Genomic DNA, 20,467 nt, shown 5'->3' on the forward strand with positions numbered 1-20,467 from the left:
CCCCCCCCCCCACGAATTATTTCCTGAGATGCTGTTTTTGAAAGTAAACCGTGCATAACTTTTACATACGACCACCAATTGGTCTCAGATTTTGAATAGGCATGCCTTTAGTGGTGCCAAGTTAAACTTTAGAAAATGGTTTGGGGGGGGGGGGGTAAACACATGTTCTACCCTTCATAGTGTTCTAATGAAAGGTCTCATCGAAATAAATTAGTTTGTACAAACTATAACTTTCCCGTGCGACTCTGATTCGAGATCAGTGAGCGACGGGGCCTGAGGGGGGGGGGGAGGGGGTAAAAATTAATTTTATCTCTCATTGTATTCTAATTAAAGGTCTCAACGAAAGGAACAGTTTTCTACAAACTACTGCCCTTCTTTTTGTCCTCTTATCAAAGTACGGGGTGGAGGGGGAAGGGGGGCGAGTGGAACTTATATGCTACAAAAAAAAAGATATTCCAAAAGGAGATCAGAATGATTATCCCCCCTCCCCCTCCATGATACAGAAGCAAAGCTCTATCGTTCACAGACGCAGACAAGCCCACAGCAGAGAGACACATGGAAGAAAAAGTCTAATTTGTGTGTAAGGTGGTTGCATAACTGTCAAAATTTTGATCCAATTGATCCAGAAATAAGGAAGTTTTCTATTAGTCCAGGCTGTGGGCCAGGCAAAATATCTCTGAAATAATTTCCGATACAAACTGGGTTTTTCGTGCAGGTGAAATGATATGGGGGAAAATAAACACCTGGGCGAAATACTTGGGATTGAACATTGAAAGGGGTTATGGCGACGCGCCGCTTGCACATTCGGCAGCAAACTAAAATGTGCTGCATCCTCATTGGTCAAAACAGTAAACCGATGCGTATGCATCTCTTGCCAATCGACGATTGACACGAAAGCAGTTCCCAAGATACCGAACGGTTCCAAGGATTCCTCCGACCCTCCAGCACCTAGACTAGCAGTGAATCCGCCACCGTTTTGGAAGAACGTCCCCCACCTGTGGTTCCTCATCTCCGTTATCACCAATGATACGACGCGATGTCACACAGTGGTTACAGTCATCGAAACGCAAACAAACGAATTTAAAATAGGACGCCATCTTCTTGTTCTCGCGAACAATTTAATTAACACGACATCGAAAAGACCGATTTGTGGACACTTCCCCGCCGATTTTTGTTACTTTAAGCGTTGAATTTAACAACAAAATCAAAATTTACGTGGTCGCGTCCCGAGATCCTACACGCAAACGCCGATTTAAATTCGTACGAAAAGGAGAAGGGAGGCCATAACTTTTTGTAGTTTAATATTACGTTTAAACACCGATTTACGTATGATGAACCGAAACGAACTATGTGCCAGAATTGTTCCCGTCTTTTATTTGACTTTTTTAAGTTTATTTTAATATCGCACTTCGTAAATTTAGCAGCAAACCGAAAAAATAAAACACGCCGGGAACGGCAGCAACGACATAGTTGGTCACGTGACGAAGATAGTGATCATGACGTCACAGCTGCAAGACTCCCTACGATTCGCCCGTTTCAAAAAATGGTCCAATCAAATGCATCCGGCTTTCTGTTTACTAGTTATTCCCGGAATTCTAAAGCGATGGCAAATTTACTTCCCAAGATCTAAAAACGGTTGCTATTGCAAAACGTTTTCACACAGAAATGGCGAAAATAACTTCTCTGCTTCCCCTTTATGTATACATACAACCATCATACGTGGGCCGGTGGGCGAATGTCCGTGTCATTCAGTGGCGTACGTAGACATTTATTCTGAGGGGGGATTAAACAAGTTCGTGGCACATACAGACATCCAGTGCGTATGTACTAGAAGGGGGAGGGGGAGGAGGGGGGGTAAGAAATAGAAATTGGGTTGCACACGCGAAAAAGATTAGATTAGAACGGTATTTTATTTCTTACTGCTGACAGGCCCCTTTATTGCTTTTGCTTTAATTAGTCAACGGAAACTTTGAATAATAGGTATATTTATGGGCAAAAAACCAATTTCGACAAAAAATTCAAAGGGCTGTAACTTTTGATCTAGTAGTCCGATCTTGGAACTGTTTGAAATTACGGATTCTACAGGCCACATTCTATAAGAAAATACTTTTTTCCGGTCGATCTGAGACAATTTTTTTTCTGGGCAAAAAAAAGGCAGTTATTTACCTTCCTTTTTTACCAAAAATCGACTGCACCAAAATTTCTCGGGAAAAAACTTTTTCTTATTAATTTGGGTGCGTAGAATCCAAAACGATTCGTACTTTTTTCGATTAGACGTCTCCATCAAAAGTTATGGGCAAAAAAATTCCTGTTTTTAAAATTTAAAATTCTTATTTTCGTCATTTCGTGAAAGGCAGGACGCAGGTACCTCACCTCAAGAGCAGTACTTCATCCCCCCCCCCTCCCGTAAATACGCCACTGGTGTCATTTAATCCAAAACGTAAACAAAGCAATTTCATGGAACCAAAATACGACCCAAACAAACGAAAGTTGCCCTAAAGCGTGAAATGTGGAACTTTCCCATATTCCCGTGAAGTCCGAGCGTAAGGAAAAACCCCCCTCCGCCCCCCCCCTTGAAACAAATTCAATGTTTCTTTTGTACATCAATCGTTAAGATTTTTGTGCACTTTTGTTACTCCCAGTGCTGCGTCCTTGTTTAAAAACATTCAGCCCTAAGGGCACCCATATGACAATTTTTTATCAAAGACCATCAAGCCTTCCTTTACCTACCCCACAGACTTGCGGTGTTATGTTTCGTGGTCCTTTCTTAAACGTTATGGTGTAAGTGCTAAAAGTATTAAATATTTTGGGGGGAAATGCAGAACGGGGGGTGTCTAGAATACCTCCCCAGGAAATGAAAATTCAGTGTTCATTTTCCTACACCTATCGTAACATTTTCGTGGGGATGGCTCAGACCCCCTGGTGTCACATTCTCTCTAAAAATGTTCACACCTAAGGACTCCCGTGATAGTGGCCCTCTAATCTTCCCGCAAAAATGCTAAAACCAGGAAATGAAATATTAAGCGTTCCTGTTCCTACAATTACCATACGATAGGTATTTTGATGAGAAGATTCGTCTCTCGTTTGGGATAAAATTATTAATAAATAAATCTACGATCTCCCCAATATTTTTATGAATGGGAAGATCGTGGATTTATTACTTAATAATAATCATAAGATATTTCGTACGTACATATAATCCGTTATTGTGCATTTTCCACTTCATCTTTCAATCTTAGGGTGATTTTCATTGCTAACTTATCTCCACTTTCTTCTCGACCTGTTGCTAGATTAACTTCTGGTTTTACAACCTATTTATTTTCGAGTCTTTGGAGTTTTCAGGATTGTTACTTTGTGTTCAGGTTGTTTCAATGGACATAAATTGGTGTGTTTCCAACCTATTAAATGGTTTTCTTCACATGTAAATAGCTGCTTTTGCCACCACTAGGAATAGGTAGGCCATGGCGACTTCTACCAAATACAAATTTTCGTCTTTTAATAATAATAATTTTTTGACACCTCTTCATTCTCTCCGTCACAAACGCCAACAGCGTGTAGGTAGGTTGAAAATTTTGTTCTGGGGACAAGGAATGACCTTCAAATTGAAAAATGGATATACATCATAAGAACAGAAACAAAACAACAAAGTGACAAATGATATGCTTTTAACATTTTAGAAACTAATCAAACTATCAGTATTCTTTCAAATAGCAGAAGAGATCTTACACTGTTTTAAAAAGTAAGGTCTTTAATGAAATCTCACACCTGCTGCCATCCCTACAATTACTGTGAAGCGACCTCTATGGGTTGGATTGCTTTAACAATAATGTTTAAATAAAATAGTTACAAATGAATTGCAGTATATGTAAAATATGTACAATAATAATAATAATAACGAATTTAATGTAAATCAAAACTTAGGCTATGTTCTAATCAAACAGTTTATAAAACAGAGCATTTCACATAAATGAAATAAAATAATTTATTTATACATATACTACAAGCAAGGAAATAAAACTATGTGCAAGCCCAATGGCGTTAAAAAAAATACAAAAGTTAACGAAAGAGTATAATTAATTGGAAGTAGTTTCACTTATTTCATCACTAATTATCACACTTTCTTTTCTATCAAACGGTTCCGCGTACGGCCTTAAATAAACGGGAGTATCTCTGTTCACTGAATAGTTCGAGTTTTCGGAACGTTCACTAGAAAACACGTGACTCTTCGTGTAAACCTGTACGGGTCGCTGGAAGCCTCTCGCGTGGTGCTGCGGAAAGCCCAAAATTTCGCTCTTCGCGAAGCCGACATCGTTCGAAAGGAGGTACTGCGTGAAGTTCTCCGGAAAAAACTGGATGCTGTTGTAATTTTTATAAATTTTCTCCTACAAGCGACGTGTTAGATCAGATACGACGGGGAAGGGATACTTACGGTTAACTTCTTCTTTCCCTTGTAGCTGGCCCAATTTTGTGGTTCCAATATTAGCTTGCCGCCCGGTCGCAATTGAGCGTACATTCTCCGGAAGGCCTGCTTAATACCGGCGTCGCCCCAATTTAGATGTATCCACTTCGTGATGCTAAGACACAGTATGATGTCGAACTGCGGCTGTTCCACGCTCAATAGGGAGTCGTCGTCCAATACGTAATTTCCCTAAAACATCTCTTAGAGATATGACCAAAAGGCATAGGGCGAAAGGGGGAATACATGTGTAAAATTGTGTAGGAAAGAATACATGAAAATACTAGTGTGAGTATGGTAGAACAAATGCATATGGGATACAGCACATGCTTGCCCAATTTACTGTATAGATAAAAGTACTGTACCGTTTTATAATACAGTTGACATCCCAACACAGTGTACCAGTCACTTTCTAACTACAAAATAACGCCCCCAAACAGCTAAGTTTTTAACCAGTTTTAGTATAAAAAATAAATGATAAAGTACCTACAGAATGACGTTTATCAATTAATTGACAATATAAGTTTGACAACACTGTAATGAAGAAAATAATAAGTGGCGCCCATAATGCGTCTGGACAATTGAATATGCTTTAGCATTTTCTGAGGTTTTTTGATGTACCTAGGTATTTATTTCGGTTTCAAACATTGAAAAGCATAACAAAAGACTATCACATAATACCTTAAGAATACCACACTAATGAACTATCTCGTATGGATAGATCTTCATGTAAACAAATGAAATCATGTTTTTTAATATAAATAAAAGCCAACGTGCGCTACTAGTAGACATTACTGATGCTGAAGAATGCAGATGGAATACCAAAGACAAAGGATTAGTGAGAACAGAGTTGAAAGGGCGGGGCTTGCAGGGAGAAACTAACAGCAAGAGATGATAGTGGGAGGGAGGGTACAGAATACAAACAACAGAAATGAGAAAAACGAAATAAAATTGAAGGGCAACATGAAAATGATATTCCAGAATCTAGCAGGGGTAGCTGGTAAAAACGCTCAATTCTGGGAGTTTGTAGAGTTGTTCAAAATATGATGTGATGGGGTTGGTCGAATCATGGATAGAACAAAAGAAATGAAGATGAGGGTTCAGAATGAGAACCAATTTGTGAAAAGGGATAATATGAAAGGAAGAGAAAAAGGAGGTATGTACATATTAACAGGGGTAAAAATAGGAATAAGAGAAGGAAATGATAGAGGAGGCTTCAAATAGAGGTCAGACGAATAAAAATTGAGAGTGATAACGATATACAACACAGAAAGAATAAAGGACTAAAGGAGGAGGGGGTAATATTGGGGAGAGATTTTAATGCCAGAACAGGAATTAAAAGAAAATGGGTCGAGATGGGAAGAGGGACATTGAAAGTCAAGAAACAAAGAGGGAGAAGTGTTACTAAAATTATCTGAAAAGAGAGATTAGAGATTTTTAAAAGGAAATATGGAGGGAAATTCAAACGGGCAATTCACATGCATGGGAGGAAGAGGAAGGTCTGTAACACTTTATAACTTATATTGAGGATACATCCATTGAACGCCCCTAATGTCACCTGATCGAATTTTCATATCGAAGTTAGCTGCAGTGTTGCCTAGATCGTTGTATGCACGTTGCGGTGTTGCCAAACCACAATAGTAAATGAAAAAATACTGGAAGAAATAGATGAATTTAAGGTAGGAACAAGGATAGAATGGTATCACCAACCAATGGAATGTCTAAAAGGGAAGATACAAAAGATCAAGAAATGAAAAGACGCAAAGACAAAGGGAGATGCAGTTATAGATAAGAGGCAGGGTGGAGCTGTATAGAGGGAGACTAGATGAACAAAGAGAAGGAATAGGAAGGAGTACAGAGGATTGGAATAATATAAAGGAAAGTATTAAAAAACAGACTCAGAGTGTACAAAAGAGAAAAATAGATATAGAAAAATGATGGAGAAAAAGGTGAGAGAACAGAAACAAAAGAAAAGGCACAGAAAAAAAGATGGAGAAACAGAAAGATACGAAGAGCAAATCGAGGCAATAAAAACAGAGAAAGGTGATCAACAGAGGTGGAAGAAACAAAAATAGAGAAGATAAGAATAGCGTCAGGACGCAGAGCGGTAAGGTTCGAGGACAGGAGTGAAAAGAAAGAGATTGATAAAAGAATGCTTGACAAGGATGAACGCAAAGAGAATGTAGGGAAAACCAAGAGGAAAAAGAGAACATACAACACACATTATAGAATTGCAAAGAGGTGAAAAGGACAGGAGTGAGTGCTGGAAGAGGGAAGAAGTGAGAAGAGGATGAGAGGGATAGTAAACAAGAAAAAAATCGCATTTTAGTTTTAACTTAAATTGCAAAGTTTTGCCATTTTGGGGTCTAATAAAGATTGATTGATTGACTTTCACACAATTCTGATTCCATCTTTTAGAGTTTCTAGTGCCTTCCTCAATTTCGGTACCTACTTGCTAAAGTGCACAATTTTCTTTTGTTTTAAGATTGAGATAATACAAATATAACTAATAATTTGAACGTATTTCAGTGGTTTTTTGATTCTTATGTTCATCACACATTATTTCAGTTTGCGAAAATAGGAAAAATAAGCTTAAGCACTTCAAGTGAGTGAGACAGAGTACAGTTTGACGACTTGTTTTATTTGTTTAATGTCGTAAAACATTGTAGGCGTGGAGGAAAATAATTTTTTGTAGTACCTGCAGCGCCCATGCGATTTTGCTCGAAGGCGACCATTAAAAATTGGAATTTCAATACTTCAATAGTATCGAAATTTATGAATGCCTACAGCATTCTCCAACGCACGAGATGAGAGACATGCGATATACCATACTTACCGACACACTACAAAAAGCCACCTGTTATCCATATCAAGAATCTATACGAGACAGTCATTTTTATAGAAATGAATGACTATTCTCTGGTATTTTTGGAGTTCTTTGATATTCTCACAGTCTCAGTAGTGAAAAAGAACAGGGATACCTCTACTCTTTACCATGAAATATCTTAAAGCATACCAATAAATACGAATACCACTATGTGGATAAAAAGGTGACACATGTATTCCCCTCCGAGTGTAGAAACTTACGTGTTTAAAGGTGACATTTTTGGGAAAGCGTCGACTATCGCTTTCCTTAGTAAATCCTGGAATTTCAAGGGGCCCATATAAAATAGGCATCGAAATGGGAAAAAACTCACTATTTTTAGTTCTATCGTTCTCGTCGTCATTACGAGGCGGCGTATCGCACCTCTTAACGTAATGTTTAATATTCTTATGCGCGATTTCGATTAGTTTTTTATCGATATCCACGCCGACGATACTTTTCGCGCCGTAATCGCGCGCGATCGACAAAGTAATGTGCCCGATGTTGCAGCCGATATCCAAAATGTCCTTGTCCGCGAACATTTCTTTGTGATTGCTGAAGCACAACAGGCGGAGGTCTACCTCGCTGTGCTGGTTTCGATAGCCGTAATACCTGAAATGGTTTTATTGTGAGGTTGTGAGCGTTTTGCGAGTGGTACAACGAACCTATTGTAATTTCCGTATTGAAATTGCTTGTGTTTCTCTTTGAATTCGGGCATCTTCTCGTTTTTGTTGGGAATTCGCCTGATGTCTCGGTGGTGAAGGTCCCGCCTGCTATTGCTACGTTTCAACCAACCCCCTGGTTGTGGTACGACGGGGCTGACAATTTTATCCATGCCGGAATGGTATTTGAACTTCTTAAAGACGTCCTTGTGATGTTCGTCGGATTTACGTTTTCTATCCTTTTTTAATTCCAGTGTGAGATCCTTTGGTTTGGCGCCATCGGTTACGGTAGTGTCTTCGGGAATTTTTGCCGAATCTGTGTTGGTCTCGGGTGTTTTTGCTTCGATGCAACCGCTATGATCCGCATCTGCCACTTCCGATGTACCTGAAGAGGTCCTCTTCTTCCTTACGCGTTTCTTCCGACATTTCTTTAGGGGGGAGCACAACTGCTGCTCGTACTCTTCGTTATCCGTACAAACCAAATTAAGAGGATCGTTGATATTTGGCGGAATTATAACCTCAACTTGCGCTTTTTTTCTAGGCGGTGTCGGTATCGGCGACGATTTCGGCGTGACCGCGTTAACAGCTCGATTTATCTCCTCGTCTTGTAAGCTATTTAAATTGAGGGGATCGCGTATGTTGCCTCCTAATAAAAATCGAGTTGGCAGTATAGGTCTCATGTAGTTGATTTTACAGGGGCCTCCGGAGCAAAAACTTTTGGCTCGCTTCCTACCATTTTTTAGGTTACGCAACTTTTTCCTGGCATTGATACCGCAATCAGATTCTCGTCGTTGCGATTTTGTTGTATGCTTTGTGGTAGCGTCTGCTACTGGAATTGTTTCCGTTTGAGACATTTTCGCCCTGCAACAGTGTATATATTAGCATGTTTCGCTTAAACCAGGAGGACCTACAGGGTGTCCCCTTTTTTACTGTATATCAAAAAAGGCGCCGCGCACTCTTTTTGGGTCAAACTTAAAATGGCACAATCAAAAAATTGTCAATTTCAGAATGACCCTTAGTCAAAGGAGATACAGAAAAGTCTTTATTACAAAGGTTTTTTTATGATTGTTGAATAATCTGCAGATTTCAAAACAAGTATACAGGATCAAGTAAAAGTTATCAGACCTCATTTTTTTAAATAGGACACCCTGTAGATTGCAATCTAAAACGGTAGCAAATTAAATTATCTTTTTAAAATATAGCACGCCATAGATAGTATTTTTTTTAAAATATCAAAAAATTTAAAAAAAGATTCAAATAATTCATCAAATACAAAAACATTTCATAAAGATTTTTGAATTTTTTTTAACTTGAATCTTTTTGAATCAATATTAAAATTCTTGTTTCTTTAACGATCATTAAGTGATTGAACAAGGATCAAACAGATTAAAAAAGATAATTCAATATTTCCCACGTTACTACAATACTCATTATTTAATTTAAATTAATAACTTACAACGGAGTATAAAATCGAATTCTATTTCAGTGACTATATCCATTTACCTTGTATGTGCCTACTCATATACAGATAATCGTATTCACCAAGAATACCCTTGGCTGGCACCAGGCAATATGGCCTCATATACCTTAGATTAATTAAGCAAATATATGGGTCAGTAACTCAGTACTTACACAACAATGAGCATATGAAGACATTGTTCAAGTACTTTTCGTTTAGTACTTTGAATGTGAGCTTTGACTTTGCAAATGTCAAAAATTCTTTTAAATACATACCCCCACTCCTGACAATGACAACGTACTCTTGTTCAGATTCAAATTTTTTTTTCTGTATATGGCTTGGCAGAAACTGGTGGGTGAATAATGCATAGTGACTGCTGAGCACCTATTGAAATTTTGATGAATTGTCTATATTGGGCTAGTTTTTCTAATAATCTGCGAAAGTCATGTAATGTTAAATAAATAATAAATAGAAAGCACATTTTTGATAGTAATAAAGAAACTTCTAAAGAATCTAAAGGAACTGGTCACACTTAAAGGTATGCAGCTGATAAGAGTCACCTTTGTTTGATTGAAACAAAGAGACAAATGGGGCAAAGTCTACCCCCTGACGAAAATATGCATCCTTTTTAACTGTTCTAATCAAACACGCCAGCACTGAACTCGACAACCCTTACGACGCCACTGTCTATATGATTATAAACAAATGAGTAATAAAAAAAATGAAAATAGTGTCATTTAAGCAATATCACGTGCTGCGTTAATAATAATTAAATTAATAATTAATAATAATGGACGAGCATCAAGGCAAAGCAAGTAAAGATCAAAATTACGGTAATTAATTCAATTACAGATCAAACTAATGAAATCGTTTGAAAACGAAATTAAATTTGCCTCCACCAAGGAGATACCCCATGAATCGTTATGCGCATACTCACTAGAGCTAAACATGCATCTTTACTGCATAGGAAATTGTTATTACAACGAATTAGCGAAAATATCCCTTCGTTTCTATTAAATTCTAATTATCGCGTTCTCGAACGATTAAACGTACCTTTATCCGTGATTTCGGGCCGAATTCGGTCGGTCTGGACCCCTCCTAACGCACTAAAATTTTATATTTGCACAGCGTAGAACTGCTACATCAACGTTTACGTGAGTACAACTGCAGATTGTTGAGGAATCTCAATAGCCGCCATTTTATTTTCGCCGACGTTTCGTACGATTGGGCACGAAGTGGCGCGAAGGTTTAAAATAAAAATGTTATCTAAAATTGTAACGGTAAACTATTAGCAACTACAAACAATGTACCTATTATAAAAATGTATTTAGGGCGGTTCAGTTATCATAATGCAGATAAGGTGAACGGTTCTCAGATTGAATTTACTTGCGGTTGCATTTTCACAATTTACCTCGTTTATTATGGTTTGTAAACTTTAATAAAAGAGGTCTCCACCATCTTACCGCATCTTCGATTTCAAAAATTTGATTGCGCCTTCATGTAACACTTTCAATTAATAAATTCAATGTTTTTATGTCAATTACAGCAATTTGAGCTGGTTAAAAAAGACCCCCACTTTTTTGACGGAAGTGCGCACGTTATGAAGCACACCAGGAATCAGAATCAAACAAAATCTGGATGATGTCGGTCGGTCTGTCTGTCTGTTTACACTTTTATTTTCGGCTAAACGGCTGATCTGATTGAAACCAAATTTGGTACTTACACGTATTCAGGCCTTCTTAGAGATAAAAGAACGAGCAGAGCACAGTCAGAAAAAAGTGTCCAATTTTTGACGTTTTTCCATATTATGCCCCCAGATTATGGCTAAACTACTGCATCGAATTGAATCAATTTCTATCTTGTAGACGATTCTGTCCAGTGGTTGCAGAGTGCTTGCTCCGCAAATTTAATGATCAGGAATCAAGCCTCCTTCGGTGGTAAGCGGCTTCAGGAGAATCCGTTCAGAAACCTTGGATATGCTTATATAGGAGCAGAGAAATAGATTCATAAGACTGCGTATCATGAGGAAGTTTCCCTTTCCACTGCTGCAAAACAAATTTGAAATAATGAATAAAATAAGTCAACCTCTTATACATACAACCAAAAATAATACAAAATTGAAAATATTTTAGTTGAAATGGACCCACATGTACAAGTAGATGGTTCAAATTCATGGCTCACTATTGGGCTCTCTGTAACAGTGAGAAATACAGTGCAAGTTAAATGGGGGCATTCGTTTCTCACCAAAATATCTACGGGTAACTAGATTTTGCTGAATCAACATTATGCCTATGATGGCGATACATTCAAATGAATTTCTTTTTTGTCCTCTTATTCTGTAAAAATCCAATATGGCGCCCACAAGAAAATAAGTAGGTACTAGATTCGTTTTTATTCAATGGTACTAGGGAATGCAATCCCGCAGCAAAATTCAATCCCGGTATTTGCGGGATTGTTAGATGTTAATCCCGCGGGATCCCGGTATTTGCGGGATCTCGCAAAACTTTAAATAAATTGGCAAATAGAATGTGGCCTGTAGAATCCATAATTTCAAACAGTTCCAAGATTGGGCTACTAGTTCAAAAGTTACAGCCTTTTGAATTTTCTTTCGAAATTGGTTTCTAGCATATAACATTTGATTGAGAAGGCTGATCGAAAAAGTACGAATTGTTTTGGATTCTACGCACCAAAATTAATAAGAAAAAGTGTTTTCCCGAGAAATTTTGGTGCAGTCGATTTTTGGTAAAAAGGCCCTCAAAAAAAATTTTTTTCCGCTCATGATCGTTTTTTTCCGCGCGCAAGCTCTTTTTTCGTTCGAAAACTCTTTTTCAGCTCGCGAGCGCTAGGAGCTGTTTTTTTTCGCTCGTGATCGCTTAACCGCCCTCAAGCGCTGAAAGATTAAGCCCCGTTCACGTGCGTTTTTATCGCACTCGAGCGGTTTTTCCCTCTCCCGAGCACTTTTTCCGCTTTTGAGCGACAACCGAGAGTCTTGATCGAGTTTACCCCATACCATTGTATTTGTAATGCAATTAATTTTATTTTTATATTATAGTAATTGTTAATTAGTAAAAACATGAGGGTAAGTATACACCCCCAATTTACTTGCTTATACCTGACAAGCCAGTATAATAGGGACTACAAAAAAAATAGGAAACCCAACGGCGACTTGTGCATTGCATTTCATACTCTTATTTTGTATCGATTTCGTTTAGTTTACAAATGAGCATAAAGTTAAAAAACAAAAAGCCTCGACTTAATCATTACGCAACCATTTGCAATGTGTTTGTTTATATATAAAAGTTGCTAAAAAATATATTTTACTGACTAAACGGATGGGCGAAAGTTGATCGTATGTGGCAACACAGATGAAATTTAAAACAAAACAGGTATTAGGTTAGGAATAAATCATAAACAAAACTTAATTTATAAATGTTTATTTTAAATATATTCTATTTAACTAAAACATTTTGCAAATGGCAAATAAATGGCACATTCCGCTCATGTTCTTACGTCAGTCTAATTCTCCATTGCGATTAATTTGGCACTAAGAGACTCGGGCGAAATGTTACCCTTTAAATGCCATTTTGTAAACAAACGGAATCCTTACTGTTGTCTGCATGGGGCGCTCGGTATATATAAAAAATTGAACACAATAAAATAAATCCACAATAGACTAAATTAATTTGGTACAAAAATCTTTTTACAATTGGAGGGAGCTACTCTAAAAGGAAACATGAAATAAATAGTACAAAAAATGAGCAGTCTAATAAAACAAAAATTTAATACCATCTACCTCTTGGTCTTCGTAACATACGCGGGGATTTAGGCGAGGCGGGCATTCGACGCGACCTCCTATTCTGTTTCGGCGTACTTACACTAAACTGTTTTTCTATACATTTTTCCTCAATGTTACTATCTAGTTTTTGTACACGGACAATCGGTTGAAAAAGAATGTCATTATTAATATCCTCGCAGCGGATTTTGGCGGCCAGCAATTTCTCGGCGTTCTCCCACTTTGCCAGGTCCACGTTAACACAGTCGATTTTATCACCAACACTAGGAATCACAACTTCGACGCAATTTTCCGTGGAGGACTCGCGGTGGTCCTTCCGTCTAGGAACGCCGACATTTTTGAAATATAGTTCGCCGTTAAATTTACTCACTTGCACGTCGCCGTTTATTTTGTTAATGTTCGATAATTTAATTTTGTCCTTACGATTATTTAAGTTATTGTCTGAGCCACTTTCTTCAGTTCCAGAATCGATACGCGAATTCTTAATACTTTCATTACCGTCCCGACTATCACTGCCTTCCTTGCGAAATGTCGATCGTTTATTTTTGTTGGGCCAACCGGTTCTGTTTTTCTTTTTCTTACGGGCCGGCTTCCGTATGACATTTTTCGGGTTAACCTTTGTCTTTCGTTCGCCACCATTCACCCCTCTGATACAGTCGTCCAGGCACTCGATGGCATCAGATTTGCAGCGGACGTCAATGGCGTCCTCCCCGGCGAGACGGTCCATCAAATTCATATCGTCATACGAATTCGACAGCATGTCGTCAATACTTTTAAATAAAACATCATAATCCGGCTCCTCCTCCTTTTCCTCCGCTATCACCGATAATTGCTTACTTTGGTCAGATACCCTGCACTTGTAGTCCCTCCGTTTCCTTTGATGAATTAAACTGCTTAAAATGGCTAAGGTGGACGCGTGCTGCCTAGGCGATTTCCTCGGGTTCTTACCCGATAAGACCTTCCTTTTTTTCGTCTTACGGAATACTTTCTGAGGAACTAAATCTACGCTCGCGTCTTCGCTACTCTTCGTATCTTCGCCCGTACTGCTGTTATAATCAGTCTTAATGATGTCCGCATCGGGCGTACTACACGCCTCCGACGCAGACGGCCCAGTGTCGCCCAAAATTTCCTTCTTCATCTGCTTGTAGGCGTAGAAACAGACGCGTGGATTAAGCGAAGGAAGCGGACCCATTTCGTACGGAAGTAAAAACGGTTTGTACCCTGCAAAAGTCAAGCCATTTACATTCGGAAAGTAATTTAATTGTTGAAATTTAATGGAATTTACTTAATTTCCAGTGGTACAGTCTGAAATGAAAATAAATCTGCATGTAACCTTTCTACTTTACAATAAATATAACAACTGCTCAAGAGTAAACAAAAAAAAGAAATGTTTCAGAATTGGTGTGGTCATTCGATTCCATTCGCTCAAATTTAAAAAGATTTTTAAGAAAAACTAAGACATACCTGCAAAGTAATTGTAACATGTGTAACACTCTTGGCCCTTGTCCTGCCGTTGAAACGTCGCATACCACGGTTCGGTGTTCGGAACGGTTTCAAAGGCGAATTTCAACTCTTCTAACTGAAGCGGAGGTTTCGGCGGCTGCTCTCTCATCCGCGAATGCTTGACGCCGAATTCGCCATTGTTTTTCGTCGTTATGGGCGACAAGTAAGAGCCTTGGTACCTTAATCTGCGAAGGAAATAGAAAATTAGAAAACACATTTATTTTACAAGAGTAGGGGGACTATATGGGTGCTATCCAAGAAAACAAATCATGATTATGGTATGGGAAAGAGGCAAACACGGTCAACCTAAAAGATACATTTTTCTCCCCCTCCCCCCCGCCCCATTTCGATATGGGGTAAGAAAGAATGGTCGTAAAATCTCTCAAAGAAGTCACGGAGTGAAGTTATAGTCGATAGAAACCAAGTCCCTTCGATGAGACCTTTTGTTAGAAGACCATGAAGTGCAGAAAGTGTTGCCCCCCTCCCCCCCCACACACATACACATTTAGATTGTCACCAAGACATATGTATGCAAAAGTTGAGACACATTGGTTATCACATGTAAAAGTTATACAGGGTGGTGACTTGCGTAACGCATCATAGGGATTTCAATGTAAAATTCATAACATGCGATTATTGGCTCCCCAAATTATTTTAGAGCAAAAATGTGTTAAGGTTTTTTGTAGAAAAAATTTTTTTACGCCAACCAACCGTATTAGTTTTCAATTTTTTGCATAATAAAGACGGAAAATTGGAAAAATAAAACCCCCACCTTTTTCAATAATCTGTGATACCATGGACTTTTATAATACAAAAACGACACCAATATCCGACATGCCATGGAATGTCTGCTATAAAACAAATCAAATTCTTTCAAAAAGTATTATATTTAGAACAGCGAATTCAACACAAAGAAAGACCAAATTACTAAAAACGGTTTCCTAATATAACAATTTACAATAAATGTTCGAATAAGTCACCAAATAACTGCAAGATAGTAACCAAGTCGATCATAAAATCCATTTCGAACTGCTGCTAATTGATAACTGGATACCTTTTTGTTTTAGAAAATTCCATGGCATCGCAGATTATTGAAAAAGATGCCGGTTTTATTTTTCCAATTTTCCGTCTTTATTATGCAAAAAATTGAAAACTAATACGGTTGAATGGCGTAAAAAATGTTTTCTACAAAAAACTTTAATACATTTTTGCTTTAAAATAATTTGGGGAGCCAATAATCGCATGTTATGAATTTTACATTGAAATCCCTATGATGCGTTACGCAAGTCACCACCCTGTATACATTTCACTTTCCGAAACAGCATCTCGGGAAATAATTCATTGAGGGGTGGGGGGGCTTACTTGGGACAACAAAATTTGAAGGTCGCCCGATACATCTTTAAGGTGTAGCTACCTATTGTAACAAATTTCCATTTCAATTCTCCTAAATTTTTATTTTTTTTGCCTTTATTTTTGAGTGGGCGGGGTTTCAGCCAAGGCTGCTCTACCAACCCAACCCACTATACATTTACAAATAACCATGCCCGAACCCGGATTCGAACCAGGAACCCTTAGCACTACAGTTCAGCTTTAACTGAACTGCGCCATACGGGCGGGTGGTAGTGTAAAACTGCAAAAATCAGTCCGGACAGACGGACAAAAAGCAAACAACAGCGCATTTGTTTTAATATTAAAAAAAATGCGCTAATTAAGAGTTGTTTTGTATTTCAAGAGGTAAAGAATAATTTGGGGCCATTTCTTGGTAACATTTTTGAGTTCTGATTAGAGTTCCAGATTGCTTTTCAGGAGTTCGTTATGGTAGAACATTTAACAATGTTATCGATTTATATTACAAGAAAAGGCACGGAAAAGAAGTAACTTACCAACATACCCACATAAGAAAACATGATAAAATCAAAAAACAAAAAAATTGCCATATCTCAGGATTGAAAAAGAAAACATTGGAATGGTCAAAATCACCATTGACAGTGCGAACCAAAAATATATTGTATATTTCATTCTGATATAAATGAGTAGTACAAGCACATGGCGATACTTATTTAATCAAGAAGTAGATTTCTGTGGGTTTTGAATGGGATATACAACCTAAAGTCACTAGATATAGAAAGTACCGCAATCATCCGCCATTTTTGGGCAAATTTATGCCAACTTAAAAAAATTGACAAATAAAATCTGAATAGCTGTCATTTTTTATAACCTGACTTCATAGTGCTGTCATATCTTATCAAAATATATACAGATATCTCCAAACAAGTGGAACACTCTCTAACATTAAAGTTACTAGAATCTGGTAACTTCCGCCATTTTGGGCAAAAATCATGCGTTCTCTCTCTGACACAAGAGCCCAATGGATTGCGGTACTTTCTATATTTGGTGACTTTAATACAACCTAATGGCCCGTATGAATAAAAGTAAGCAAATGCTTATACTTGCAAAATTCAAAGTAAATACTCGTAAGTGCTCCTTCGCCCTGGCCGACTGAGCAACGCTGCTAAGCAGAAGGACAGGACGCAGTGCAGCGCTGCTAAACCATGCTAAACAGACCAGTATGAAGGGGGAGTTACGAGTATTACTATGAATTTAGTAAGTATAAGCATTTGCTTACTTTTATTCATACGGGCCAATGGTTATCACCACCTAGTATCCATGACCAGAACTAAAATGTAGTTCTTAAACGTATTTCTGTTTTATAATCAAAGCTCTATAGATTCGTAGATTCAAGTGATCATATCTACAAGTAAAAAATAAGAGGAAAGAACCTTGCACTAAAAGGGCACTCGTCACCAATGGATAAAAAGGAGGTTAGAAGAGTGGGAGGAAACACGTCACCATTGGCAGTGGCATAATAAAACAACTTCCGTCGCGTGCTATGCTATTGCCCACCACCGTTACATTCTCTCCTCTTATTTTTTAATCGTAGGATCATATGTATGGGATAGGCAGCAAAGAATACAGGTTACAATAAAAGCATGTAGATAGGCAACACACATTACATCAATTAAAAAATCTCATCTTGTCACTTGCCAGAGTTACACAAACTGACATTTCAGATTTTAATTTGTTTGTATCGTGTTGCCTATACAATTCCTTACGATACCTTCGACTAAAGAATCTAAAACACTAAGATCAGCACTCGACAATACAATACATACCTAGAACCGGGCGTTTCGAACTTATAATATCTTTGATTATCCAAAATGAAGGCCTCTGCTTGTGTTAACCTACGTTTCTTCTTAAGAACGGACGCCTCCGACGAGTTGCTGTCCATCGATGCATCGTCGGGTTCGATTTTAACCGCTTTCGGTTTCACGTTCTCATTGGTAACACGTTTCCGGACAGGTTGCGGGGGTGGTGGATCGGTCGTGTCAGTATCATCCGAGCTCGAATCACATTTGTGTGGAAACAGGAAACTCTCCGCCTCATTATTTAGCCTTGTTATTTCAGACTGCTTCTTCTTCTTGGGAAAACTATAAGCTACAAATTGTGATTAGCGGAGGCGGTTGATAGTGGTACTACTAACCTTTATCATCTTCACTATCCTCAGATACGACAGGCGACTTCAACTTCCGTACCGATCTCAGTTTACTACTGAATACTTCAACTTTGTAATAATTGCGATTGTCGAACATAAGTCGTTCTTCGGCCGACCCTCGCTTTTTACCTATGCAAGTTCGTTTCGATCGCCGCGATTCCCACACTCCGATTTCGGGCTCGGCCTTCACCACACGACTGCTCGATCTGAGCTCCCTCATTGGCGTAACGGGGTTGCTGTTGTCGTCGCCGGACGTATCGAGATAATTGTTGACATAAGCCGTGTGTCGCCGAGTTCGTAATCGACGGGTGTAATTCGTAAGCGACAGCGGAGATTCTTTCAGTTTGTAACACATTGATTGGGCACGCGTTCTTGGCATTTTATTTCGGGTCATTCCATTTTCGTTCAAAAGCAAATCGAGAGTCTTGCACACTTCTGGTATTGAAAGTGACCATGGATTGTTGAGTAAAAGTTCATGACATACCGACTTGAGAGTTACGTCGACATGTAAGTGGTCAAGGCATGTCTTCCGGGTCATGTTCTGGACACCAATTCGAAGTCATAAGATGATTTTTCGATGATTACCTGCAAACAAATGGCGGAGTTAAACCAAAACAAAATTCAAATAATTCAAGGTCAACGACTCGCTTTTTGGTTAGGCAACGAATTTAATCAGCTGATTGTGCGAGCTTTAATTACACAAATGTCAAATTATGTTATGTTTATTAAATACGGGTTTGTTATGTTTTTTCTGGGTGTGAGAAACGTACTACGCGTAAATCAAGTCGGCCGCAAATTAACAATTTCAATTCCTTTAACTCACATTTCACTATACACCTTTTTGAAATTCCTCAGGAGGTTATACCGTAGTTTCCCCCAACAATAATGGTAGAATTATGCATTATGTACTGTCAGATAAAACTACAAAATGGGCCCACTTTAGTAACAAATTATCCATCTAGTTGGCGTTGGACAGCCGGCGGTGTTGCCTATGCGGAGTAATTTCGGCGCGTAAAAATTTACGGCGAATTAAAAGTAGTCGGGCAACAAATTTTGTACGGGATTTACGCGTGATATTTGGGAAAATTGAAGTTTGACTAAAAAAAAGCAGTTGACAATTACGGCATAATTTATGGGGCAGTGGGTTAATTTTGAAAGAATGGGAGTGGGGATAATTTAAAACACCACGACGGCAACGTAGCCATGTTTCACAAGAGAAAAGCGAGACCGACGAGTACGGGACGAGACGTGGACGAGACATTCGGCGGGGTGCAGTAGTGTACTGCAATGCTAAGTACTTGGCGTAAGCGTAGTGTAAAACAGGACGGGCATTTACCTAAGCTCGTGTTGCACTTGTGCGTCCTATCGCAGGAAAACGTTGTGCCGACCGAGAAGCGACCGTTTTGTTTTGGAAGCATAACTCACGCTGTGTTTGCACATTCCGCTTACAAAACCTTCAAACAAAGAAGGCTCGCCAGCCTTCTACGCCTGCTAATTGATTTCTCGTCATTAAACACTCACTTGTATTAATTACAATCAAATCATATTCAAACCGGACCGTGACAATTCGAAGGTGCACATTTCGTATGCGACCCACACTAATAACACCAGCAAATCATACAGGTATCACACTAAGCAATAAAAAGAAAAGACTTATTACCACTGACACGTCAATAAATTCCGGTACCGTCGATCAGTACAGCCGTTGGGAAGCGGCACTAGGCCAACTGGGATCGCCCGCCAGAGAACACAACAGCCATAATCGCGTACGCAAGCTTCACACGCCCTAAACCGCCACGGAAAGCTGCTCCAGTTCACCTACAACAGTTTTTGTAACTTTCGCGCACAATTTTACAACGTATCCGCGCTCGGTGCAGCGATAAATTTCGATTTCCTCATCTTAGAATGCAAATTACGACATTTTTAAAATATCGTTCAGTCCGCCACAATTCTATCGTCTTATTAACCAATCGCGAACGCTTACGGTTAGCGCCGTCGTGGTAAGTATGCGCACTAGATCGGCCCGCCGTTCACTTCAAACTTGCGCGACCGTTAGCGGTTTGACTGTAAAAACGGAACTGAATTTGGAGAGAAAAACGCTGCACATGTTAGTCGAGGTCGTTTCTCGTTGTGGAATATTCGCTTGCCTATAGCGCAGATAAAAGTCGACACGGTTCA

The 20,467-nt window shown here is 38.8% G+C and overlaps 2 protein-coding genes across 8 annotated transcripts; both read right to left on the bottom strand.

Annotated features, from left to right (window-relative positions):
- Positions 1–3,883: 3,883 nt before the first annotated feature.
- Positions 3,884–10,644, bottom strand: LOC116176381 (probable RNA methyltransferase bin3). Of its 2 annotated transcripts, XM_031494908.1 has the most exons (6): positions 10,494–10,644; positions 7,985–8,842; positions 7,654–7,931; positions 7,544–7,599; positions 4,430–4,648; positions 3,884–4,382 (listed from the first exon to the last, which is right to left on the bottom strand). In XM_031494908.1, the coding sequence occupies exons 2-6, from the start codon at positions 8,833–8,835 to the stop codon at positions 4,074–4,076; spliced, it is 1,713 nt and encodes a 570-aa protein (XP_031350768.1). In that variant the 5' UTR covers positions 8,836–8,842; positions 10,494–10,644; the 3' UTR covers positions 3,884–4,073. The 2 variants fall into 2 exon arrangements, with proteins under 2 accessions (XP_031350768.1, XP_031350767.1); XM_031494907.1 differs by having other exon boundaries at positions 7,544–7,931.
- A 2,214-nt stretch (positions 10,645–12,858) lies between these two features.
- On the bottom strand, positions 12,859–20,330 carry LOC116176428. 6 transcript variants are annotated; one of them, XM_031494998.1, is made up of 5 exons: positions 19,957–20,330; positions 18,278–18,874; positions 17,910–18,231; positions 14,698–14,921; positions 12,859–14,454 (listed from the first exon to the last, which is right to left on the bottom strand). In XM_031494998.1, the coding sequence occupies exons 2-5, from the start codon at positions 18,825–18,827 to the stop codon at positions 13,220–13,222; spliced, it is 2,331 nt and encodes a 776-aa protein (XP_031350858.1). In that variant the 5' UTR covers positions 18,828–18,874; positions 19,957–20,330; the 3' UTR covers positions 12,859–13,219. The 6 variants fall into 6 exon arrangements, with proteins under 6 accessions (XP_031350858.1, XP_031350854.1, XP_031350856.1 ...); XM_031494994.1 differs by having other exon boundaries at positions 19,950–20,330; XM_031494996.1 differs by lacking the exon at positions 19,957–20,330 and adding an exon at positions 19,715–19,933.
- Positions 20,331–20,467: the final 137 nt, after the last annotated feature.

Source organism: Photinus pyralis, unplaced genomic scaffold (assembly GCF_008802855.1).
Source record: "Photinus pyralis isolate 1611_PpyrPB1 unplaced genomic scaffold, Ppyr1.3 Ppyr1.4_LG7, whole genome shotgun sequence".
NCBI classification, from domain to species: domain Eukaryota; kingdom Metazoa; phylum Arthropoda; class Insecta; order Coleoptera; family Lampyridae; genus Photinus; species Photinus pyralis.